Source organism: Oreochromis aureus, linkage group 3, assembly GCF_013358895.1.
Source record: "Oreochromis aureus strain Israel breed Guangdong linkage group 3, ZZ_aureus, whole genome shotgun sequence".
NCBI lineage: Eukaryota > Metazoa > Chordata > Actinopteri > Cichliformes > Cichlidae > Oreochromis > Oreochromis aureus.
In genome coordinates this window covers 45,655,599-45,676,795 of record NC_052944.1, presented here as the reverse complement: position 1 = coordinate 45,676,795, position 21,197 = coordinate 45,655,599, and the positions used below count along the sequence as shown (strand labels likewise).

Here is a 21,197-nt window from a genome sequence, read left to right as displayed (position 1 = left end):
TTTCATTTCTGCACAATTTAAAAACAACCAAAACTTTTTTCTGTCTTTTCCATGTTATACTGTAGACTTTCTTTGATATTGTGTCCAAAAGGAGCAGCTTTTACTTTGAAGGGGAGGCGTCTCTGTTTCCTCTTCAGGTTGGATGATGGAAGCAAATGAGTGTGTGATGTTCTTTCAGTGTTGCACTTTGTAGACGCTCCCTGAGCACTGGTCTCACAGCCAGCTGCACATAGAGACCAGTGTTGTTAGTCCAGGTCAGAAGATGACTTGTTGGAATGAAAATGAGCTTGTAGTTTGTCTGCTTTAATAATGTGACTGGAAAAAGGTGTTGGACTTCAAATATGTCCATTTCTTTCACACTTCACCTTTAAAAGTGAAGCCATGTGGTTCCTGGAAGGGAAAACACGACTTTTTCAAGTCTTTGTCCTGTTTTTATGATAAATGTACGACTTTAATGTGAAACATTCAGAGTTTTTTCTCTTGTTGTGTTTGTTTGAAGCTGCTTCCTGTTGGCTTCAGCTGTTTGGAGTTTCCATTTTCTAAACTTCTACATTCTGAACCTTCTTCAGCTCTGAACAGATGATGAAACACTGAATGATTTCAAGCTCACACTTTGTCTAATAAACTTACTTCTTTCATTCTTTATACAGATTGAGTCGCTGTGGTTTGTCAGAGATCAGCTGTGATTATCTGGCAGCAGCACTGAAGTCCAACCCCTCCCATCTGAGAGAGCTGGACCTGAGTGAGAACTACAAGCTGCAGGATTCAGGAGTGAAGCATCTGTGTGGTTTCCTGGAGAGTCCAGGATGTGGACTTGAAACTCTGAGGTCAGTCAGCATGTTTTAGTTGTGCTGAGATGAATATGATGTGAAAGTTGTGCTGACACTAAACTGCAGACATCAGGCTGATATTATACTGATCCACACTGAGGCTCTTCATGGTAAAGTCTGTTTTCTTCTTCTCTGGTTTAGTCCATTGACTGCAGCAGAACAATGTTCACATTTCAAACAGTGAGACTCAACGTATGGCCCTTGCCCACATGCGGCCTGCCCACCTTTCCTGATTCAGAGAGGGGACCCTGATTAACTGTGTAGTGTTCTTCCTCACAGTTCTAAGTATCAGACACAACAATGAATAATCCACAGCTGACTCTCTTTAGCAGGTCAAAGGTCACGGCACACAGCAGACAGTGGGAAATATTCTAATTCTGATCATTTATCAGCACATATCCATATGTATAAAAACAAAGCTGACACTGTGAGACTTGATCAGAGGTGTGATCATCACAGCAGAGGCCTTTGTGTCAAAGTCACTGAGGATCAAACAGAAACACATGAAGCAGATTTTCCTCTTCTGGCTTTTTATAGCAGATAACCTTCAAAATATTCTGCAGTCGATCAAAAACTGAAGCAAACCATGAATCAACATGTGAACATGAGCTGATGCTGCTGAAGTGAAGCAAAGTTACAGAGGTTTGATTACAGACACAGCTGAGAGTTTGTAATCTGTCATCATTTTAAAAGGTTTCAATTTCTTCAGTATTGAACAGCAGAAATGAGGCTTTGTTTTCGGAGGCCGACAGCAGTGAACACAACAGCAGACTGGTGCGTAATAAGCAGTGAATAATGCAGAAAACAGATTTTTGAAGCTGTTCTTGAAGTACACTGAGAGAGAGAGAGCTGTGCAGGAAGTAAAGGTCAAAGTCAGAGAGAATTCATGACGATGTTCATCAAACGTAAAGCGTAGTTTGGATCTTCTTTTGCTGCTGGTTCACTCAGTTTTGGTTGGAGACAGATGAAACCTGCAGCTTCAGGATCTGTGAGCTGTCCACTTTCAGCCCGACGGCGCGTGTCCGTGTATGCGTGCCGTCGAGTGAACGATCCACGCTCTGCGTTTCCATCTTTGTGTGTTTAGCTGCTCTCATTTACTGTTTTATCTGTTTGGTTGTTGTTGAAATACTTTTGGGAGCTTTAACCTGAGATTCTGGCAAAATACATTTATATTAAAAATCCATTCAGGATTGAATGAATCAACATCGCTTTATTCAAATTAAAACCATTTAAATAGGAAAATCCATTTTTTTACAGCCGCCTCTAATGCTGGGTAATGTCAGCTGGTCCATGTGCAGCTGGCTGTGAGGCTCAGGGAGGCGTCTACAAAGTGCGACACTGAAAGAACATCATCCATAAATATTGAGGAATAACTGGACTCTCATACAGCGAGACTCAAATGCCTTTAAACATCAGCTTATCCTGCTGATCCAAGTCCAACACTGAGTTTGTAAAAACATGTTTGTCAATCATTTTGTTTGGTTTCGGAGGAAAATGATTCAATAACTTGCTGCTAATACACAACATTTCATCCTATTTCCTCATAACCCTCTTTTGTCTGACCATTTGATCCCATTTGAATTTGCAATAAAGGATCCACAGAGTTTGGTGACAATAATGACAGTAGATGTTTGTGTGAAAGTGCTGGAAGCAAATGAGTGTGTGATGTTCTTTCAGTGTTGCACTTTGTAGACGACGCCCTGAGCACTGGTCTCACAGCCAGCTGCACATAGAGACCAGTGTTGTTAGTCCAGGTCAGAAGATGACTTGTTGGAATGAAAATGAGCTTGTAGTTTGTCTGCTTTAATAATGTGACTGGAAAAAGGTGTTGGACTTCAAATATGTCCATTTCTTTCACACTTCACCTTTAAAAGTGAAGCCATGTGGTTCCTGGAAGGAAAAACACGACTTTTTCAAGTCTTTGTCCTGTTTTTATGAGAAATGTACGACTTTAATGTGAAACATTCAGAGTTTTTTCTCTTGTTGTGTTTGTTTGAAGCTGCTTCCTGTTGGCTTCAGCTGTTTGGAGTTTCCATTTTCTAAACTTCTACATTCTGAACCTTCTTCAGCTCTGAACAGATGATGAAACACTGAATGATTTCAAGCACTTTGTCTAATAAACTTACATCTTTCATTCTTTATACAGATTGAGGGACTGTGGTTTGTCAAAGATCAGCTGTGATTATCTGGCAGCAGCACTGAAGTCCAACCCCTCCCATCTGAGACAGCTGGACCTGAGCTCCAACAACAAGCTGCAGGATTCAGGAGTGAAGCATCTGTGTGGTTTCCTGGAGAGTCCAGGATGTGGACTTGAAACTCTGAGGTCAGTCAGCATGTTTTAGTTGTGCTGAGATGAATATGATGTGAAAGTTGTGCTGACACTAAACTGCAGACATCAGGCTGATATTATACTGATCCACACTGAGGATCTTCATGGTAAAGTCTGTTTTCTTCTTCTCTGGTTTAGTCCATTGACTGCAGCAGAACAATGTTCACATTTCAAACCTTCAAAGAAGAAGAAAAATCCTCCACTGGATAATTCTCTGTGAAACTCTCCAACTCTTCATTCCACCTTAAAGTCTGTGTGACACTGAAATCCAAAGCAAAATGTGTGTTTGCTTTACAGACAGCAGTCCAACACAAACATACACACATCATCCAAAACACAGTCCAACATCCAAATCTCCTCCACTGCCAGCATGAATGATGGGAAAGAGAAGGAGGAACACTCTGACATTCAGGGTTAGAATGAGTTTCATGAAGCAGACTGTGAAGATCAAAGCTGCATTAGAAGCTTACATGAATGAATGAATTCAATTCAATTTTATTTATATAGCGCCAAATCACAACAAAAGTCGCCTCAAGGCGCTTTATATTGTACAGTAGATCGCACAATAATGAATACAGAGACAAACCCAACAATCATATGACCCCCTATGAGCAAGCACTTTGGCGACAGTGGGAAGGAAAAACTCCCTTTTAACAGGAAGAAACCTCCGCCAGAACCAGGCTCAGGGAGGGGCGGGGCCATCTGCTGCGACCGGTTGGGGTGAGAGAAGGAAGACAGGATAAAGACATGCTGTGGAAGAGAGACAGAGGTTAATAACAGATATGGTTCAATGCAGAGAGGTCTATTAACACATACTGAGTGAGAAAGGTGACTGGAAAGGAAAAACTCAATGCATCATGGGAATCCCCGGCAGCCTACGTCTATTGCAGCATAACTAAGGGAGGATTCAGGGTCACCTGGTCCAGCCCTAACTATATGCTTTAGCAAAAGGAAAGTTTTAAGCCTAATCTTGAAAGTAGAGATAGTGTCTGTCTCCCGAATCCAAACTGGAAGCTGGTTCCACAGAAGAGGGGCCTGAAAACTGAAGGCTCTGCCTCCCATTCTACTTTTAAATACTCTAGGAACAACAAGTAGGCCTGCAGAGCGAGAGCGAAGTGCTGTAATAGGGTGATATTGCACTACAAGGTCATTAAGATAAGATGGGGCCTGATTATTTAAGACCTTGTATGTGAGGAGCAGGATTTTGAATTCAATGCTGGATTTAACAGGAAGCCAATGAAGGAAGCCAAAACAGGAGAAATATGTCTCTCTTTCTAGTCCCTGTCAGGACTCTTGCTGCAGCATTTTGGATTAGCTGAAGACTTTTCAGTGAAGTTTTAGGACATCCTGATAATAATGAATTACAGTAGTCCAGCCTGGAAGTAATAAATGCATGAACTAGTTTTTCAGCGTCACTCTGAGACAGGATATTTCTAATTTTAGAGATGTTGCGCAAATGGAAGAAAGCAGTCTTACATATTTGTTTAATATGTGCGTTGAAGGACATGTCCTGGTCAAAAATGACTCCAAGGTTCCTCACAGCATTACTGGAGGCCAAGGTAATGCCATCCAGAGTAAGAATCTGGTTAGATACCATATTTCTAAGATTTTCAGGGCCGAGTACAATAACCTCAGTTTGATCTGAATTAAGAAGCAGAAAGTTAGTGGCCATCCAGGTCTTTATGTCTTTAAGACATTCCTGCAGTTTAACTAATTGGTGTGTGTTACCTGGCTTCATGGATAGATAGAGCTGCGTGTCATCTGCATAGCAGTGAAAATTTATGCTATGTCTTCTGATGATGCTGCCTAAGGGAAGCATGTATAATGTAAATAGAATTGGTCCTAGCACTGAACCCTGTGGAACTCCATAATTGACCTTAGTGTGTGAAGAGGACTCTCCATTTACATGTACAAATTGGAGTCTATTAGATAGATAATCGCTCTAATAGGATATTATGATCAACAGTATCGAACGCTGCACTGAGGTCTAGCAGGACAAGCACAGAGATGAGTCCACTGTCAGAGGCCATAAGAAGATCATTTGTAACCTTCACTAAAGCTGTTTCTGTGCTGTGCTGAGCTCTGAAACCTGACTGAAACTCTTCAGATAAGCCATTCCTCTGCAGATGATCTGTTAGCTGTTTGACAACTACTCTTTCAAGGATTTTTGATATGAAAGGAAGGCTGGAGATTGGCCTATAATTAGCTAAGACAGCTGGGTCTAGAGATGGCTTTTTAAGTAAAGGTTTAACTACAGCCAGCTTGAAGGCCTGTGGTACATAGCCGATTATTAGAGATAGGTTGATCATATTTAAGATTGAAGCATTAATTAATGGCAGGACTTCTTTGAGCAGTTTTGTAGGAATGGGGTCTAAAAGACACGTTGATGGTTTGGAGGAATTAATTATTGAAGTTAACTCAGAAAGATCAATTGGAGAAAAAGAGTCTAACTTAACATCAGTGGTACTAAAAGTAGCTGTAGATAATATTACATCTGTGGGATGATTATTGGTAATTTTTTCTCTAATGATAAAAATTTTATTTGTGAAGAAGTTCATGAAGTCATTACTAGTTAACATTAAAGGGATTGTTGGCTCAGTAGAGCTCTGACTTTTTGTCAGCCTGGCTACAGTGCTGAAGAGAAACCTGGGGTTGTTCTTATTTTCTTCAATCAGTGACGAATAGTAAGATGTTCTGGCTTTGCGGAGGGCTTTCTTATTCAATTCAATTCAATTTTATTTATATAGCGCCAAATCACAACAAAAGTCGCCTCAAGGCGCTTTATATTGTACAGTAGATAGCACAATAATAAATACAGAGAAAAACCCAACAATCATATGACCCCCTATGAGCAAGCACTTTGGCGACAGTGGGAAGGAAAACTCCCTTTAACAGGAAGAAACCTCCGGCAGAACCAGGCTCAGGGAGGGGCGGCCATCATCTGCTGCGACCGGTTGGGGTGAAAGAAGGAAAACAGGATGAAAGACATGCTGTGGAAGAGAGACAGAGATTAATAACAGATATGATTCGATGCAGAGAGGTCTATTAGCACATAGTGAGTGAGAAAGGTGACTGGAAGGAAAAACTCAATGCATCATGGGAATCCCCGGCAGCCCACGTCTATTGCAGCATAACTAAGGGAGGATTCAGGGTCACCTGGTCCAGCCCTAACTATATGCTTTAGCAAAAGGAAAGTTTTAAGCCTAATCTTGAAAGTAGAGATAGTGTCTGTCTCCGAATCCAAACTGGAAGTTGGTTCCACAGAAGAGGGGCCTGAAAACTGAAGGCTCTGCCTCCCATTCTACTTTTAAATACTCTAGGAACAACAAGTAGGCCTGCAGTGCAAGAGCGAAGTGCTCTAATAGGGTGATATGGTACTACAAGGTCATTAAGATAAGATGGGGCCTGATTATTTAAGACCTTGTATGTGAGGAGCAGGATTTTGAAATCAATTCTGGATTTAACAGGAAGCCAATGAAGGGAAGCCAAAACAGGAGAAATATGCTCTCTCTTTCTAGTCCCTGTCAGTACTCTTGCTGCAGCATTTTGGATTAGCTGAAGGCTTCTCAGCGAGTTTTAGGACTTCCTGATAATAGTGAATTACAGTAGTCCAGCCTGGAAGTAATAAATGCATGAACTAGTTTTTCAGCATCACTCTGAGACAGGATATTTCTAATTTTAGAGATGTTGCGCAAATGGAAGAAAGCAGTCTTACATATTTGTTTAATATGTGCATTGAAGGACATGTCCTGGTCAAAAATGACTCAAGGTTTCTCACAGTGTTACTGGAGGCCAAGGTAATGCCATCCAGAGTAAGAATCTGCTTAGATACCATATTTCTAAGATTTTCAGGGCCGAGTACAATAACCTCAGTTTTATCTGAATTAAGAAGCAGAAAGTTAGCGGCCATCCAGGTCTTTATGTCTTTAAGACATTCCTGCAGTTTAACTAATTGGTGTGTGTTACCTGGCTTCATGGATAGATAGAGCTGCGTGTCATCTGCATAGCAGTGAAAATTTATGCTATGTCTTCTAATGATGTTGCCTAAGGGAAGCATGTATAATGTAAATAGAATTGGTCCTAGCACTAAACCCTGTGGAACACCATAATTGACCTTAGTGTCTGAAGAGGACTCTCCATTTACATGTACAAACTGGAGTCTATTAGATAGATATGATACAAACCACTGCAGTGCAGTACCTGTAATACCTACAGCATGTTCTAATCGCTCTAATAGGATATTATGGTCAACAGTATCAAACGCAGCACTGAGGTCTAGCAGGACAAGCACAGAGATGAGTCCACTGTCAGAGGCCATAAGAAGATAAAATAGCAAACTATTTCTCCAGGCTAAATGATGATCCTCTAAATTTGTGACACGCCATTTCCTCTCCAGCTTACGAGTTATCTGCTTTAGGCTACGTGTTTGAGAATTATACCACGGAGTCAGGTACTTCTGATTTGAGGCCTTAGTTTTCACAGGAGCTACAGTATCCAGAGTCGCATGCGTAGTGAGGAGGTAAAATTATTAACAAGATAATCGACCTCTGTTGGAGTAGCGTTCAGATAGCTGCTCTGCTCTATGTTGGTACAGGGCATTGAAGATGATAACAGTGGGTGGATTATATTCTTAAACTTAGTTACAGCGCTTTCAGAAAGACATCTACTGTGATAAAGTCTACTCTCCACTGCTGTGTAATCAATTATTGTAAATGTGAATGTTATCAGGAAATGATCAGACAGCAGAGGGTTTTCAGGAAACACTGTTAAATGTTCAGTTTCTATGCCATATGTTAAAACAAGATCTAGAGTGTGATTAAAGTGGTGGGTGGGTTCTTTTACATTTTGAGAGAAGCCAATTGAGTCTAATAACAGATTAAATGCCATGTTGAGGCTGTCATTTTAGCATCTACATGGATGTTAAAATCACCCACAATAATTATTTTATCTGAGCTGAGCACTAAATCAGATAAAAAGTCTGAGAAATCAGAGAGAAACTCTGTGTAAGGCCCAGGTGGACGATAGATGATAACAAGTAAGACTGGTTTCTGAGTTTTACAGCTGGGGTGGACGAGGCTAAGCATCAGGCTTTCAAATGAATTAAAAGTCTGTCTTGGTCTTTCGTTAATTAATAGACTGGTGTGAAAAATTGCTGCCACACCGCCCCCTCGGCCTGTGCTTCGAGGTTTCTGGTAGTTAGAATGACTCGGAGGTGTTGATTCATTTAAACTAACATAATCATCCTGCTGCAACCAGGTTTCTGTAAGGCAGAGTAAATCGATTTGTTGATCAATTATTAAGTCATGTACTAACAGAGACTTGGAGGAGAGAGACCTAATATTTAATAATCCACATTTCACTGTTTTACTCTTTGGTTCAGATGTGGATACTGTATTGTTCTTTCTTTGTGATTTTTTAATGTTTAAGTTGTTTATTGCTGGTTTTTGGTTTGTTTTTTGTCTGTTTGGGAGCTGACACAGTCTCTATGGAGATGGGTTTTTGGGGGGGTAGCAGGAGGAGAGAAGCTGCAGAGAGGCATGTAAGACTGCAACTCTGCTTCCTGGTCCCAACTCTGGATAGTCATATTTTGGGGGGTTTAATAAATTTGTCCATATTTCTAGAAATGAGAGCTGCTCCATCCAAAGTGGGATGGATGCCGTCTCTCCTAACAAGACCAGGTTTCCTCCAGAAGGTTTGCCAATTATCTATGAAGCCCACATCGTTTCTGGGACACCACTCAGACAGCCAGCAATTTAAGGAGAACATGCGGCTAAACATGTCACTCCTGGTCTGATTGGGGAGGGGACCAGAGAAAACTACAGAGTCCGACATTGTTTTGGCAAAGTTACACACCGATTCAATATTGATTTTAGTGACCTCCGATTGGCGTAACAGTGGACAGAAGTGGACAGAGATCATCTGAAGCACTTCAAAGGCTTTAAATCAGCACATTTCTCTTTATTCTTTATCAACTCTGTTAGTTTCTCTCAGTTTTCTGTGGAATGAAGCTAACAGCAGGCTAATAAGATGCTGACCAACAGGTTTCTATTAAAGGTTGTAATTTGTATCTGAAAAAGTGCTTTGGCTCAGCAGGGATCAGCTTACAGGTAGAATACAGCTGCTGGATGGGATTAGCATGTCATAGCTATCTACCAAACTGCTAACTGGGGGATTTCAGGCCATCTATGGATCATTTTTGCTAACTGTTTATTCAGCTGAGGCTCACAGGGCTGCAGCCTGTGCCCTAGCTGTCATAGGGCAAGAGGCGTGGTCCACCTGCACAGGTGAGCAGTCCATCACAGGGCCAACAGAGAGAGAGAAGCACTCTCTCACATCCACACCTACAGCCAATTTAGAAGCACCAATGAACCTAAGCAGCATTTCATTGGACTGTGGGAGAACATCTAACCTCCACAGAAAGGCCAACAAGCTTCAACCTACAACCTTCTTGCTTTAAGGCACTAGTGCGAACCACTTTTCCCCATTTCAGCCCAAATCCTGCATCTTCCTGTTTCTGACTCCAGGCCAGCTCCACTAACACTTTCTCATCAGACACTGCCACCTAGTGGAGGAAGTCTTAGTTCCATTTGAAGCTTCAGATTACACTTAGTTCCTTTACAAAGAGGTGGAGGTGGTGGGGCCACAGCACCATCATCGCTGAGTGCCATAGGACACTTAACCTTTGTTTCCATATGCTGGGAACTTCCTGTTGTTCCAAGGAGGACTGGAAAATGTGAAAATCTCCCAGTCAGTTCCTCACAGCACACTTCAATCATTTCCTCCCACAGCATCAGGACCAGGGCTTTTCTCTCTTTGGTCCCACTAAGAGATTTCCACACAAACACCTCATCAGTGGGACTCTCAGAGCTACCAGCCCTTTGCTACAATCACAAAGCTCTTCATTGAAATCAATGATATCAAAGCTGGAATCACATGAGTCCAAGTCTTCTGCTGATTCAGCATCACATTCATCTTTGCTCCTTGTTCTGCATCCCCACCATGGACTTCATTCCTTTCCAAGCCAGCTTTGAGTGTCCTTTATTCAGCTCATCCTCTGCTTTACTTTTACACTTTGGTCCAGACTGGAACAACTGTGTGCCCAGTTTGAGCTCTCTTCAGTGCTGTGACCTGACAGACCCAGAGGGGCCATCACATCACATTTAGAAGCTCCCCTAATGGAGCCACAACACATGTCCAACACTTAGTCTGTCTTGTTGGACCAACTGGAAGAAATGATTGAAGGACTTAGTCACAGAACAGAGATTCAAATCTCCAAAATCCAACTGGCTGCATCAGGACATATAGTCTGAAACTCTGCACAGTTTCCTGTTTGAAGCTGCTTCCTGTTGGCTTCAGCTGTTTGGAGTTTCCATTTTCTAAACTTCTACATTCTGAACCTTCTTCAGCTCTGAACAGATGATGAAACACTGAATGATTTCAAGCTCACACTTTGTCTAATAAACTTACTTCTTTCATTCTTTATACAGATTGAGGGACTGTGGTTTGTCAGAGATCAGCTGTGATTATCTGGCAGCAGCACTGAAGTCCAACCCCTCCCATCTGAGAGAGCTGGACCTGAGCGGCAACAACAACCTGCAGGATTCAGGAGTGAAGCATCTGTGTGGTTTCCTGGAGAGTCCAGGATGTGGACTTGAAACTCTGAGGTCAGTCAGCATGTTTTAGTTGTGCTGAGATGAATATGATGTGAAAATTGTGCTGACACTAAACTGCAGACATCAGGCTGATATTATACTGATCCACACTGAGGATCTTCATGGTAAAGTCTGTTTTCTTCTTCTCTGGTTTAGTCCATTGACTGCAGCAGAACAATGTTCACATTTCAAACAGAGATACTCAACGTATGGCCCGCATGCCCACACGCTGCCTGCCCACCTTTCCTGATTCAGAGAGGGGACCCTGATTAACTGTGTAGTGTTCTTCCTCACAGTCTAAGTATCAGACACAACAATGAATAATCCACAGCTGACTCTCTTTAGCAGGTCAAAGGTCACGGCACACAGCAGACAGTGGGAAATATTCTAATTCTGATCATTTATCAGCACATATCCATATGTATAAAAACAAAGCTGACACTGTGAGACTTGATCAGAGGTGTGATCATCACAGCAGAGGCCTTTGTGTCAAAGTCACTGAGGATCAAACAGAAACACATGAAGCAGATTTTCCTCTTCTGGCTTTTTATAGCAGATAACCTTCAAAATATTCTGCAGTCGATCAAAAACTGAAGCAAACCATGAATCAACATGTGAACATGAGCTGATGCTGCTGAAGTGAAGCAAAGTTACAGAGGTTTGATTACAGACACAGCTGAGAGTTTGTAATCTGTCATCATTTTAAAAGGTTTCAATTTCTTCAGTATTGAACAGCAGAAATGAGGCTTTGTTTTCGGAGGCCGACAGCAGTGAACACAACAGCAGACTGGTGCGTAATAAGCAGTGAACAATGCAGAAAACAGATTTTTTTGAAGGTAAACTGTTCTTGAAGTACACTGAGAGAGAGAGAGCTGTGCAGGAAGTAAAGGTCAAAGTCAGAGAGAATTCATGACGATGTTCATCAAACGTAAAGCGTAGTTTGGATCTTCTTTGCTGCTGGTTCACTCAGTTTTGGTTGGAGACAGATGAAACCTGCAGCTTCAGGATCTGTGAGCTGTCCACTTTCAGCCCCGACGGCGTGTCCGTATGCGTGCCGTCGAGTGAACGATCCACGCTCTGTGTTTCCATCTTTGTGTGTTTAGCTGCTCTCATTTACTGTTTTATCTGTTTGGTTGTTGTTGAAATACTTTTGGGAGCTTTAACCTGAGATTCTGGCAAAATACATTTATATTAAAAATCCATTCAGGATTGAATGAATCAACATCACTTTATTCAAATTAAAACCATTTAAATAGGAAAATCCATTTTTTACAGCTGCCTCTAATGCTGGGTAATGTCAGCTGGTCCATGTGCAGCTGGCTGTGAGGCTCAGGGAGCGTCTACAAAGTGCAACACTGAAAGAACATCATCCATAAATATTGAGGAATAACTGGACTCTCATACAGCGAGACTCAAATGCCTTTAAACATCAGCTTATCCTGCTGATCCAAGTCCAACACTGAGTTTGTAAAACATGTTTGTCAATCATTTTGTTTGGTTTCGGAGGAAAATGATTCAATAACTTGCTGCTAATACACAACATTTCATCCTATTTCCTCATAACCCTCTTTTGTCTGACCATTTGATCCCATTTGAATTTGCAATAAAGGATCCACAGAGTTTGGTGACAATAATGACAGTAGATGTTTGTGTGAAAGTGCTGGAAGCAAATGAGTGTGTGATGTTCTTTCAGTGTTGCACTTTGTAGACGCTCCCTGAGCACTGGTCTGACAGCCAGCTGCACATAGAGACCAGTGTTGTTAGTCCAGGTCAGAAGATGACTTGTTGGAATGAAAATGAGCTTGTAGTTTGTCTGCTTTAATAATGTGACTGGAAAAAGGTGTTGGACTTCAAATATGTCCATTTCTTTCACACTTCTCCTTTAAAAGTGAAGCCATGTGGTTCCTTGAAGGAAAAACACGACTTTTTCAAGTCTTTGTCCTGTTTTTATGAGAAATGTACGACTTTACTGTGAAACATTCAGAGTTTTTTCTCTTGTTGTGTTTGTTTGAAGCTGCTTCCTGTTGGCTTCAGCTGTTTGGAGTTTCCATTTTCTAAACTTCTACATTCTGAACCTTCTTCAGCTCTGAACAGATGATGAAACACTGAATGATTTCAAGCACTTTGTCTAATAAACTTACATCTTTCATTCTTTATACAGATTGAGCGACTGTGGTTTGTCAGAGATCAGCTGTGATTATCTGGCAGCAGCACTGAAGTCCAACCCCTCCCATCTGAGAGAGCTGGACCTGAGTAACAACTACAAGCTGCAGGTTTCAGGAGTGAAGCATCTGTGTGGTTTCCTGGAGAGTCCAGGATGTGGACTTGAAACTCTGAGGTCAGTCAGCATGTTTTAGTTGTGCTGAGATGAATATGATGTGAAAGTTGTGCTGACACTAAACTGCAGACATCAGGCTGATATTATACTGATCCACACTGAGGATCTTCATGGTAAAGTCTGTTTTCTTCTTCTCTGGTTTAGTCCATTGACTGCAGCAGAACAATGTTCACATTTCAAACCTTCAAAGAAGAAGAAAAATCCTCCACTGGATAATTCTCTGTGAAACTCTCCAACTCTTCATTCCACCTTAAAGTCTGTGTGACACTGAAATCCAAAGCAAAATGTGTGTTTGCTTTACAGACAGCAGTCCACCACAAACATACACACATCATCCAAAACACAGTCCAACATCCAAATCTCCTCCACTGCCAGCATGAATGATGGGAAAGAGAAGGAGGAACACTCTGACATTCAGGGTTAGAATGAGTTTCATGAAGCAGACTGTGAAGATCAAAGCTGCATTAGAAGCTTACATGAATGAATGAGTGGACAGAAGTGGACAGAGATCATCTGAAGCACTTCAAAGGCTTTAAATCAGCACATTTCTCTTTATTCTTTATCAACTCTGTTAGTTTCTCTCAGTTTTCTGTGGAATGAAGCTAACAGCAGGCTAATAAGATGCTGACCAATAGGTTTCTATTAAAGGTTGTCATTTGTATCTGAAAAAGTGCTTTGGCTCAGCAGGGATCAGCTTACAGGTAGAATACAGCTGCTGGATGGGATTAGCATGTCATAGCTATCTACCAAACTGCTAACTGGGGATTTCAGGCCATCTATGGATCCTTTTGCTAACTGTTTATTCAGCTGAGGCTCACAGGGCTGCAGCCTGTGCCCTAGCTGTCATAGGGCAAGAGGCGTGGTCCACCTGCACAGGTGAGCAGTCCATCACAGGGCCAACAGAGAGAGAGAGAAGCACTCTCTCACATCCACACCTACAGCCAATTTAGAAGCACCAATGAACCTAAGGAGCATTTCATTGGACTGTGGGAGAACATCCAACCTCCACAGAAAGGCCAACAAGCTTCAACCTACAACTTTCTTGCTTTAAGGCACTAGTGCGAACCACTTTTCCCCATTTCAGCCCAAATCCTGCATCTTCCTGTTTCTGACTCCAGGCCAGCTCCACTAACACTTTCTCATCAGACACTGCCACCTAGTGGAGGAAGTCTTAGTTCCATTTGAAGCTTCAGATTACAGTTAGTTCCTTTACAAAGAGGTGGAGGTGGTGGGGCCACAGCACCATCATCACTGAGTGCCATAGGACACTTAACCTTTGTTTCCATATGCTGGGAACTTCCTGTTGTTCCAAGGAGGACTGGAAAATGTGTGAAAATCTCCCAGTCAGTTCCTCACAGCACACTTCAATCATTTCCCTCCCACAGCATCAGGACCAGGGCTTTTTCTCTCTTTGGTCCCACTAAGAGATTTCCACACAAACACCTCATCAGTGGGACTCTCAGAGCTACCAGCCCTTTGCTACAATCACAAAGCTCTTCATTGAAATCAATGATATCAAAGCTGGAATCCAATGAGTCCAAGTCTTCTGCTGATTCAGCATCACATTCATCTTTGCTCCTTGTTCTGCATCCCCACCATGGACTTCATTCCTTTCCAAGCCAGCCTTGAGTGTCCTTTATTCAGCTCATCCTCTGCTTTACTTTTACACCTGATTTTAGCTGCTTTATCTCTCTTTCAACACGTTTCTGTGCCTCAATCTTTTTCTTCTCTCCCTCATAACAAGACAGCTTCTTCTGCCTGAGAACATGTTGGAGTGATTTACTAATCCAGGGCTGCTTATTGGGGAAAATACTTCCTGTTTTCAAAGTAATCCCCATTTTCCCCAGAAAGAAATGTCAGTAGAAATCGATGATCTAAGTGAGAACATGAGCCTTTAAAAAGTCCCAGTGGGTGCAGTCAAAGCAGTCCCTCAGTCCCAGTATAGAGTCTTTGGTCCAGACTGGAACCACTGTGTGCCCAGTTTGAGCTCTCGTCAGTCGTGTGACCTGACAGACCCAGAGGGGCCATCACATCACATTTAGAAGCTCCCCTAATGGAGCCACAACACATGTCCAATACTTAGTCTGTTATTAGTCCTTTATTTATTCAGGTAAAAATCTCATTGAGATTTAAAATCTCATTTCCAAGAGAGACCTGGCATCATGGCAACAAAAGTCACATACCACATAGGTATATAACATTTAAAACAAATACAATATCCCATACCAACATGTGTAAAATATACAATAACAGATCAAATTAAGAGTACATTAAAAACAATCACACTGAGTAAAAGAGCTGTTCTCTCGTTCCTTTAAGACAGACTTAAACTCTCCCAAGGTAACCAATTCTGATAGTTTCAGTTCCTTCTGCAGATTATTCCAGGAATCAGGGGCAGCGTATTTAAAAGCCTTTTTCCCCAATTCTGTTCTGATTTTTGGGACAATCAATTGTATTATATTGTGCGAACGACGGCTGTATTGGTTGTGGTTTTTACACATATAAACACATAAATAAGATGGAACCAGCCCAAGGAGAGATTTATAGATAAAGATCAACCAATGGGAGAGTCTGCGAATATGCAAAGATGGACATTTAGCAGCAGCATACAAAGAACAATGATGTACACGATTTCCATAGCCAGTAATAAAACGTAAAGCACAATGGTACACAGTATCCAACCTCTTTAGGTAGTGGGCAGGTGCATTCATAAAAAGCAGATCACCATAATCCAATAAAGGTAAAAAAGTTGCATGAATCAAGTGTTTTCTCACTTGGAGGGAGAAACAGGATTGATTTCTAAAAAAGTAACCTAGTTTTAGTTTTAACTTTGACACAAGCTTTTGAATGTGAGTTTTAAATGACAAATTCTGATCTATAATGATCCCTAGATACTTGTAAGATGTGACCATTTCAATTTCAGTTCCTTGAATTGTTTTAATCTTAGGAGACGTAGCTAACAACCCTTTGCCATTTGAGAATAACATGAACTTGGATTTCTCTGGATTGTTGGACCAACTGGAAGAAATGATTCAAGGACTTAGTCACAGAACAGAGATTCAAATCTCCAAAATCCAACTGGCTGCATCAGGACATATAGTCTGAAACTCTGCACAGTTTCATGATGAAACACTGAATGATTTCAAGCTCACACTTTGTCTAATAAACTTACATCTTTCATTCTTTATACAGATTGAGGAGCTGTGGTTTGTCAAAGATCAGCTGTGATTATCTGGCAGCAGCACTGAAGTCCAACCCCTCCCATCTGAGACAGCTGGACCTGTGGGGAAACAACCTGAAGGATCCAGATGTGAAGCAGCTGTCTGATCTTAAGCAGAGTCCAGACTACAGACTGGAGACTCTGTGGTCAGTAGAGTGATGGAGTGAGTGGGTGGTGCTGTCAGCAGTATTGTACTAAACACAGTCAGCATGAAACAAAGATCCAGTGTTTCCTGTAAAGCTGCAGCTTCTCAGTGAAGCTGTGAGAGGAGAATGGTGACAGGCTTCAGGATTGGACACAAACACTTCCTGTTTCTGACCTTTATGGTCACCATAGTAACGGCTAACGCACTCTGATCAAACACTGTCAACAGCCAATCAGCTCTCTGAACAGAGCAGCACGCAGACCAATGACTGCATTCATTTCCAAGTTTAAAGCAGTGAAGAACACAGTCTGTAGGTGAGGAAGAATTTAGTGAGAGCAGATGTTTGGATGGAATTCCTCCAGTTAACAGCTGGAACCGTCCATCTGGATTGTTGGGCTTGTTGTTGGGGTTCCTACAGAGCTCAGAGTGGACACACCAAGGTTCTTCTAATGAATGAAAGTCCAAACTCAAACTAGGAGGGAAAAACATTTTCATCAACTTCAATAAAAATCCAAAGATTAGAAAAAGTGAAGCAACAATGAGTCCTAGTACAGTCCCAGCACTGAAGTCCCTGCTGCTCTTTATACTGGATGTGCTGCATCACTGACTGACAGCTGATGAAGAGTCTCTGGAAACACTCGTTTATCTCCTCTGCTCTTCCTTCTTCTCTCTGCAGGTGGAGGTGATGATGGTAAACAGGACGGTGTGTGTGCTGAGAGGAGGAGCTGTGTCCTGATGATCCAGAGAGGTTGAAGCAGCAGCAGCTTGTGTGTAGAGACGCTCTGACTGGGCCATGTTACTGGGAGGTGGAGAGGAGAGCTTCATCCAGCAGTGACTGACAGAGGAATGAAGTGCAGATGACTGTCAGTGCTGCAGAGTGAACTGCTCTGAGAACAGCTCCACTGTCAGACACAATGTAGAGTCCAGCATCATCCCTGTGTGTCCCTCTGGATCTGACAGAGGATCTCAGTGTATCTGGACGGCTCTGCTGCTGCTCTGTCCTTCTACAGTCTCTGCACAGTCTCTGTCTGACTCTGGCTTCAGACCCTCCTGGATCAAACTCACCTGGAAAGACTTTCAAACATCACTCAATAGATTTGAATACAGAATATATTTGATATACACTGTAGATGTACTGTAGAGTTGCAGTTTGTCACTTGTAAATACAGTCTGTGAGCAGCTATGAGCTGAAAGATCTTTCTAGAAACACGAAATGTTTTCACTCTTCTGTTGCTTTTTCATATATTTCCACAACATTAATATTGATCCCACCTGTCTCACCTGTTTCATGCTTTTATACATAAGAACAGGACACGTGTGATCTGAGCGCTGCTGTGGTTGCTGTGCTGCACGTCTTCATTTAGATAACAGAGACATCTAGTGGTTCAGAGGGAGAACTGCAGGAGGTGGAGCTGTGTTTTAGCATGGAAAACTTTTTATCTTTTAGGCGCAGATACAAATATGACAAGTATCAGTGTAAGATACAAAAGGTCACATCAGTCAGCAGAGGGAAGAGTGATCACACAGCAATGTAAGAATAGAAACATAACAGTGAATCTGGACATGTGTACAGATGGAAGCAAACAAACAGGATGTAACACTACATTAAAGCCACAAATGGGAAGAAAACAAAGCCAAAGGAAAATATATTTGATCTCAGGAATCCAAATCAGATGCTTTAGAGCAGGGGTCGGCAACCCTGGAGGAGCAGAGACCCGAGGCGGCCGCCGGTCCGAGTGTCAGGTGAACTGAACTTCAGGTGAGAAGTTATGACCTGCAGTCTATCTGGGTCAGATATAAACCAAGTTTAGGTGGAGTTTATTTTCGTTATGCTGACTTTTACAGTCAGTTACAATAACTCGTACTGCGTACTAGCTAGCATGACGGAGTTTCTATAAAGCTGGGTGGGTGCTATGATGTTACTGATAGTGAACTTTATTTTATTCATAAGGTTAGTTAGTAGAGTTGCCAACCGTCCTGTAAAAAACTGAATCGTCTCGTATTCAGAGAAAATATTACGCGTTTCGCATTGAGCTGAAAGGGAACACAGTTTGTCCCGGACTTCAGCTAGAATGGAAAAAAGACACAAAGCTGGATTTATTCTGTGTCTTCTGCCTCTTCTCTCTCTCCTCTCCCGCTCTCTCTGCTGTTGCGACTTCAGAATCATCAGAATCAGAATACTTTATTAATCCCGAAGGAAATCAGGGTTACAGCAGGCAGCACACTAATGGCGCATGCGCACTTACAAAGGAACCTTCTGACCAAACTTACAGAAACATCACATTGGGAAGACATGTCAGAGAGGTAGGCTGATGGGAAAAAACAACGAAAATACATAACATGAGGTGAGAGGAGGAGAAAAAACTCCACTCAGACTGAGCTCCTAGTGGGAGAACAGTTTGAGAACAGAAAAAAAAACACCTCAGCACAAAAAGCACATGACTATCAACACACCATAGAAACACAAGACAAGCAACAGGGGCGGGTAAAGGGTGAGAGAGAGCCGGTGTAGACAGTGCATCCGGTCCTGCAGCATGTCTGCGCTGGTCCAGTCGACCGCCATCTTCCCCCGGAGGGGACAAGCATGGAAGGCCAGTGTTGGGCAAGTTACTTTGAAAAAGTAATTCAATTATAGTTGCTAGTTACTTCTTCAAAAAAGTAACTCAATTATAGTTCAATTATAGTTGCTAGTTACTTCTTCAAAAAAGTAACTGAGTTACAATATTCTAAAAGTAATTAATTACTTGAAAAGTAACTATTGCGTTACTTTAAAAAAAACAAAGAACGTTTAACCCTCTGGGGTCCAGGGTATAATTGGCCACTTTTTACCACTGTTGATGTTTCCTCCACATTTCACCTTTAAAAATGATTTACTTTGTCTTGTTTGGTTTGATCCTTTTCAGCACAACCTCACGTGTCTGAATTTACAGTCATGTTTTCATTTTGACATATTGTATTAACACAATTTATCTAAAATCAGACAAAAAACATAAAATCAGAGTAGAAAAAGTTATATTTTTACTGTAACAACCACAAACAACTTTAATGAATGATATTTCATAACTTTAAATGTGAATATTAGTTGTCAATTTTATAATCCTATGCACAAGTTTTGCAAACAACAAAGTTATTTGCATTAATTTACCTTTTACCCTTTTTTTAAATAACCATTTCAAACTATTTACAGAACAATCAGCTGTTCTTCAATAAGATGCCACAAATTATTTGTGCCACTCCAAAAACATAATTTCTGTCCACTATAAAGGAGAACATCACAGCCTGATACCTGCAGGTCTGACAGCAGCAGGTGTATCACTGCTGTTTCTACCTGGAGACAGCAGTCGCCTCATTGTTCTGACACACAACACAAAACTATCCACAACACTACACACTAACTACACAAGACAACACATTAACTACACACTCCAAACACGCTAAACGTCACAAATCTCACACATCTCAAAACTCTCTCTCTCTCTCTCTCTCTCCTCCCTCCCCCCTCCTCCAAACTTTCCCTGTTTTGTTTTGTTTTTGCTCATAAGCAGAGAGTGCTTGCTAGCGCTAACGTGACGAAACTATTGAGGAAAAAACGCAGCGTATATATTGTTTATCACGACTCTGGTTTTATGTGGCCTATCAACACAATTTATAAACTGGTATATGTCACCTTGTTGCTTTGTCTTTAAGTGGTCATGTGATTGACTTACCACGACTACTTTATTCTTCCTCAGTCAAACAGCAGCACTCGATTGTTTTGCACCCTGAGCTCCAGGATGTGGTAAACTGAACACAGCTTCAACCGTCTGTTTGTTGAAAAATAGTAACGGACAGCGTTTCCTTGTTAGTAACTGTAACGGCGTTGTAATGACAGGAATAGTAATTAGTTAGATTACTCGTTACTGAACAAAGTAACGCCGTCAGTAACGCCGTTATTCCCATCACTGTCGAAGGCGTCTGGAAAGGGAGGGGGGATGAGTGTGTATCAGTGTGTGTGTCCAGAGTTCAGCTGAGACAGTGTCCTTCGCCCTGCCAGGCTAAGTAAACAGTCTTCCAGCGAACCCAGGTGGCCTTGCATAGGAAAGGAGGAACAGTCTCAACACAGTCCATTATCAGGGTGTTGTTGTTCAGCTCCAGCCTTGAGCTGGAGCTGAAGAGGTCTCCGCATGAAGTGATGGTGGTTTTTACTTTAGTGCGATATATATAAATATATATATATAGATATAGATATAGATATATATAGGAGGTACACCAGAGAGATAGAAGGCAGGAGAATAAACCAGCTGTTCTCCACAGAACCAGCAAAGGTGTACTCTCAGTGGCAAGGGAACAATAAGAGAACAGCACCACCAAGGCTGGAGACGGAGCAATACTGGAAGAGCATATGGGAGAAGGACGCAACCCATAATGGCAATGCTCAGTGGCTAGTGGATCTGAGGGCAGACCATAGCGACCTCCCTGAACAGGGTCCAGTAACCATCACAGTGGCAGATATCCAAGAAAGGGTCTCCAGTATGAAGAGTTGGACAGCACCAGGGCCCGACATGATTCACGCCTACTGGCTGAAGAAGCTGACTGCACTCCACGAGCGTCTGGCAACACAAATGAACCAGCTGCTAGTTGACGAGAGACACCCGGAATGACACAGCGGCCAGGGAGGCAGAAGAACAGCACATCAAGAAGGCC

At 41.9% G+C, this 21,197-nt stretch overlaps 2 protein-coding genes across 2 annotated transcripts in view; one reads left to right on the top strand and one right to left on the bottom strand.

Annotated features, from left to right (window-relative positions):
- The window catches only part of LOC120439390 (zinc finger protein 771-like), an 844,755-nt gene that overhangs the window by 130,953 nt on the left and 692,605 nt on the right, over positions 1 to 21,197 (bottom strand). The window lies entirely within an intron of this gene.
- On the top strand, positions 673 to 17,251 carry LOC120439394 (ribonuclease inhibitor-like; the record flags this gene model as incomplete). The annotated part of the gene is made up of 7 exons (XM_039610341.1): positions 673 to 827; positions 2,977 to 3,153; positions 10,647 to 10,823; positions 12,973 to 13,149; positions 15,599 to 15,607; positions 16,351 to 16,515; positions 17,191 to 17,251. Coding segments are annotated over 7 exons (870 nt in total), but the record flags the coding sequence as incomplete, so codon positions are not given.